The sequence below is a fragment of the Apium graveolens genome, chromosome 2 (genome assembly GCF_009905375.1).
Source record: "Apium graveolens cultivar Ventura chromosome 2, ASM990537v1, whole genome shotgun sequence".
In the NCBI taxonomy this organism is placed as follows: domain Eukaryota; kingdom Viridiplantae; phylum Streptophyta; class Magnoliopsida; order Apiales; family Apiaceae; genus Apium; species Apium graveolens.
This window is the reverse complement of record NC_133648.1, coordinates 203,979,155-203,985,134: the sequence shown is the minus strand read 5'-3', so window position 1 is coordinate 203,985,134 and position 5,980 is coordinate 203,979,155. Positions and strand designations below refer to the sequence as shown.

At 32.3% G+C, this 5,980-nt stretch overlaps 1 protein-coding gene across 1 annotated transcript; it reads right to left on the bottom strand.

Annotated features, from left to right (window-relative positions):
* Window positions 1–289: 289 nt before the first annotated feature.
* Window positions 290–2,517, bottom strand: LOC141708072 (UDP-glycosyltransferase 87A1-like). Its single transcript, XM_074511543.1, has 2 exons — window positions 1,958–2,517; window positions 290–1,331 (listed from the first exon to the last, which is right to left on the bottom strand). Exons 1-2 carry the CDS (start codon window positions 2,466–2,468, stop codon window positions 451–453), a joined length of 1,392 nt encoding a protein of 463 aa, XP_074367644.1. The 5' UTR covers window positions 2,469–2,517; the 3' UTR covers window positions 290–450.
* Between the last annotated feature and the right edge of the window lie 3,463 nt (window positions 2,518–5,980).

The window sequence follows — 5,980 nt, the reverse complement described above, 5'->3', positions numbered from 1 at the left end:
TTAGATGTGGGATGACAAGAGAAAACCAGATACAGAAGTCTTGGACAACACTATAGTGGAGTTGTGGTAGCATATATATAAAGTTCAATTCAATTGGCTCATGCAGACTAAAACTCTTTAAGATGATTAAAGCACATGGTTTCCTGTCAAAGTGCTTGTATCTTTAAGAATGTGACAATTCCCAGAACTAAAACCCCAAACCCGGAGTACCATTATGTATTTGTAGGTTCCCGAATTTGAGGTGAAACTAATAGTACCAAAATTTGTTACTACTTTGGTATTGGTACTATTGTGTTCCACTGAAAACATGTTTTCCTTATTAATAAAGAGTATGAATTGGAATGACCAGAACATTGGCAATAAGTATCAACCTTAATGGTCATCAATGCTTAAAAACAACAACAAAATGATAATCACACTAATAATCTGGCATTAACCTGGCAGGGAAACTTAATTTCCGTTGGTTTGAAACATGTTGTCGATGAAAGCATCAATAGAATTGTTAGATGTTCCGCCTTCTGCAGTAGCTTGGCGAACAATCTCCTTACATTCTCCTACTCTTTTCCTCAGTATTTTTCCCTCAATGCTATCAGACTCCATAAACCTCTTTACAAGTCTCTCAATTTCATCCCTCTTTGTTATTGTTTCATTCGCGGTTCGCTCCTTCACTCTCCATCCACTCTTCCAGTCCTCCACTATGATTTTACTGTTTGGAATTTGATCCCACATTATAGGCAAAGTTAAAATTGGAACACCAGCAAACACACCTTCTTTAGTAGAATTCCATCCACAATGTGACCAAAAACCGCCAACAGAAGGATGACACAAGACCCTTAGTTGATCACACCAGGGCACAACCAACCCCTTCCCACTATTAATCCTAGAAGCTTCCATTTTTGTTACCCACAAATAGCTTACTCCACTATGAAGAACCCCAGCAACAATTTCGTCCAATTGATCACTCGAAACAGAAAGAAAGCTCCCTTGAGAAATGTACAAGACCGAATCATGGGGTTGACTGTCAAGCCATTTGATATAATGAGGGACATTTTCATCATTAGTTGAACAATTATCTTTTATTTTGAAGTAGGGGATGGCAGGACCAATGGCGTAGACAGGCATGGAATACTCGTCTCTCAAAGCATCAATGACTTTCTGTTCAAGCTCGTAGACAGAAGTAAAAAGAAGAAACTGTGCTTTTTGCACCAATGAAACCGCTTCAAGAACTCTATGCAGGATTGGTAGACCTCTACCGTAATATGGTGAGGGAAGATCAAGTATTCGTGTTGAACGTACGCCAGGGATGTAATCTACCACATCCTCTCCTTGCTCTATTTTCAGGCAAAAACCAAATTTATAAGGAAAAGCACACACAACATATCAAAACATCACCAACACAAAATGTTCTAGAAGACTAAATACATACAACACTTGCATCAATTCTACAGCAAAAAATTTGCTGAGCTATAGGCAGTAAGAAAACAATTTTTATTTTTTAGTAGAAGTTCTAAAATGAAGTTCCTCCTACGCTCCAACATCCTCTTTAAGTTTGGTTATGACAAAAATTAAAAAGCCTCAAGAAAACAGAGCATTTAGGCTTTTAAGCTATTTAGAAAAGCAATTACCCTTAAGAATCTCATGTTAAAACTAGAATTACAAGAATGGACAAAAAAAGGGTTAGACGTAATTTCATACTTAGTATCGCCAAAATCAAACACAGGTTGGAAGAGCAAGATAGGCAATGACATCGAATAGCACTAAATAGTTACAAATTATAAAGTGAAAAAAAAATGATAAAAAGAACGATTGTTTGGTTAAAATTGACGAGAACAAGTATTACCAAAGGCAATGAGGCAATGAGCATGTTTTAACAATCTGGATATGAGCATAAAAAACCATCTTCATTCAAATATTCTTATTAGGTAGCATAAAAAGTGTACAAGTTTTATTAACAGACCTGACAAGTCAGTTACCGGGAAGTGCCCGTTTTGCACAAGGAGATGAGTATGCTTGAAAATCGAAAACACAGTGGCAGACATCGGCCAGAGCGAAGCCACAGGAATATTCCTCCGGTTCCCCACTCCTGGTACCCATCCAAGAAATACATCATAAATAATCACCACAGGCCGCGAATCAAGCCCGTCAATCACCTGCTCAACCGGCTCTTCCATATTAGTTAATGTTGCCTCGACGAAGCCCGGATGATCAGCAGCTCGAACAAGCTCAGAAGGAATGACATTAGGAATGGTACTAAAACTTATGTTGGTCGGTAGCTCTGTTTGGGAGCTTAAAAATGCTAGCCACTCCTCTGTTACGATAAAGGTGATGAGAAAATGAGGTTGCTTGGAAGCTAACAGCATGCACAAGTTCATCATTGGGTTGATGTGGCCTCTGCCCGGAAATGGCATTGCCACTACTCGGTGTGGGGTGGACGCTTCAACTTGAGAGTTTGCTGATGTCAACTCCATTCAAGTGTGATAGATGAGTACACTACACTCACTTTGAGTGGAACAAATAAACTAAGGTTATCTACAACAATAACACAACCGAACCTTATTATTTTTCAGATTTTTAAATACTTAGGTTACACTCTGGTGTCATGTGATTAATTACAGTTCAAATTAAACTCTATATATATTAAACCCAATTTCCAAATTTCTAGAGATTCAATCGAAATTTATTTTTATTTATTCTTAGGATTTTATTATATGTCAATTTATAATTTGTTAAACTTTGGTTCTTCTAAAAGTTTATTGATTTCAATAAATTATACTATTTCTTGTATTTCACAACATTTTTGAATTCGTTATATCTTGAATTAATGTTGAATATTTTGGATAGATTTTATACTATTTTCGCATTACCTCAAACACATTTGTTATATTTCGTCTACCGTTTCTATTTCTTATGAATTAAAAATATATACAAATTTTAACTTAGAATTTATTTAAAGTATATTTGATATTTTGTAATTATATATTCTTTTATATTTAAACAAATAAGATTGAAGCTTTAAATAGTTCTCTAGTTTTAAAGTCGCAACTCTAAATTTAAATTATATAAATGCACTGAAATAGTTAAACACGTACAAGTTGTCTAAATAATCATAGAAGATAATATTACTGACTAACTAAAACATCTTTTAATAGGACACCTGTCATGACACTTTTTAATAATTGAAAATAAAATGTTTTAAAAAATTGCTAACTTTTCCACGGTGTTGGTACATAAAAAAATGGTACATAGAAAAAAAATCAAAAAGATATACTTGTACAGTAATATAGGTATATGTAATATAGGTATATTTTATATATACATATTTTTTCTCATTTTTATTATAAGAGACTTAATTTTTTGTACATATTTCAATTTATTTTGACCGGTTAGTTATACTAATTATTTTTATTTTTTCTTTTTAATGAAAATAGACAACAAATACTATAATTTACAAAAAAAACTTTTTAAAATAATATTTCTAACTCCTCGTCAACCATGTTGAGATGTGCGCAAAAATTTATGCATCATATAATAAAAAAGAGGAAATATTATATTATATAATATTATAGTGCTTTTTCAAGTCAAAATTTAACATTTTGATGTATTATGTTCCACAATTTTTGAAAATCAATATCATTTCACACTTCTTCCAAAAATTGATGTAGTTATAAATACAATTTTGAGATTGTCACATAGAACAAATTTGTTGTGCATCATTATAACTATGATTTTATAGTTGCCCAATATGTTTCATCGTTCTTTTCTTTGTCATGGATACTCTCTCTAGTTTTTTTTTTTTTTTAAAAATCAGAATTAATTCAATAATGAATAGTCATACGGCATCTACACGAACAATCGAGTCTAACAAACATAAAACAGATCATATCGCTGATTAATTTAGTCTTTATGAAGACACAATCAAACGATTTGTTGAAATTGATATATACACATGTATCGCCTTCACCAAAACAGTTTGAGGTATCGATCGTAATTGCAATCTCATATAAATCTTTATTACTGAATCAAACCTCTGAAAATCCGGCAGATCTAACGTCCTGGACATCGAATCACACCAAAAAACACATCAAACTCTCACAAGGAGAGAATAAACAAAACCCAAATAAATTGGGAACAAATCTCACCCAACAAAAATTTTATCAATTCGTATCCTCCCTCTCTTTGTCTACTCAATTCCTCTCGTTTTCCCTTCCATTTCTGATAACTCCAGTGTTATATAGGTATGAATTTATTTGTATGAATATATACAATACAATAGCTAATTGATTAAATATTTTATATGAAGCTTTAATTAGTTTTTGTTATTTCTTTATTGAGGTTGAATTAGCAATTTAGGATAGTTTTTGTGGATTCTAGTTGGATTTAGTTTTTTATTTTGATTGTTTCGAGTTATTGTCGATTTATTTGTTTAATTTTGTTAGGCTTAAGGTGTAAAGTTGAGGGTTTTGAATACGAAGAACACACTTATGAGAAGGCAGAAATTGATAATTTATAGTTTAAAAACTTCCATAACTTTAAAACTGGTATAGTTTGTGTTTATTGGATTCTTTGTGGGTTTTAGTTATTCTCTTCACGTACGCAGATTATTTCTCGGATAATATATTTTATGTGAGAGTTTGTGTGTGTGTTTGTTGATATCTCTGTGATTAGTATGAAATTTTGAACCCATGGATACAATAGAAAATTCGTAAGTCTATAATCCCAGATATATTTTCAGGGTGATCCTTAATGTGTTCTTATAAATACATTTTCAAACTTTGTGGTGAAAATTTTACAAATTTTATCTTTCTACAAATTTTATCAGTAAAATTTTCAAGAGACATACGTCTCGTCGTATTCTTTGATAAATCATGTCTTGTCACGCTCCTTTGTAAATCCTCCCTATATAAGGATACTAGAGTTCGAAAATTCCATTCATTCATGTCCACATAAACGTATGTTCTTAAAAGAAGCCAAATTAGCACAAACAATACACAGGCATATGAATAATGTTTAGTTCAATTTTGTAGATTTTCCTGCCATAGTCGGTGCTTATTTCTTTATATCAACTTTCTCAATGAACCTTTTAGTTTTCAAATTAGTAAGCAGACTCTAGTCATTTATTTGAATGATTTTAGCTATATGATATTGATGTGTTGTGTCAAGAATGGTTGGTTGACCCTTCACAGATAGAAAATTCTATGTTAAACCATTATCCCATTTTGCTAAAAAAAAATTTGAATGATTGATAATTGTAATTGTTACTAAGTTTTGATACTTAAGCTTTTTCTTGCATTTTTTATCACTTTTATTTGAATCATTATAGTTTCTTATTGTTTGTTATCTGTTTATATATTTATATGTTTGATTGATGTTTATTGTCCATAATACTATTTCTACTCTTTACATGTCAAAGGTATATGCGGATGCTTATACATACGGCGGTGCAGACAAGCAACTAGATAAGAAAACAGAATTGATAGATTCGAACCTGATAAGTCATAGCTGGTACATCTGAGACCGACCCAAAGGACATGCATGTTCAATTTTGCGAAGGAACCAGAATAAGCTTGTAATAACCCCCAAAATTTTGAACTTTTTATAACCCTTGTGAATAGTGTTTTTGCTGAATGAGAAAACTTTTCATGCCACACTATGTAGGGGTTCTGTTATGGATATTTTGAGATTTTATTAGTACTCTATATGGTATATAAGTGTATGTAAAGATCGTCAGAATCCAATTCCGAACACTTTGATTTTTCCCGGAAATCCACTAGATACGGAAAGAATTGAGTATAAGGTAACAGGATAAAAAAGATTTAAATTAAGGGATTATAAGAGAGGATCATAAAAGAAATATAATATATTGAGAAAAGTTAAGGGAACCTAAGTAATAAGATCCCGGGTATGATCCCTCAAACGATAAACGAAAACGAAAGTTAAGCGAACCGTATAACAGATCAGCGGTCATTAGGCAAACAATTAG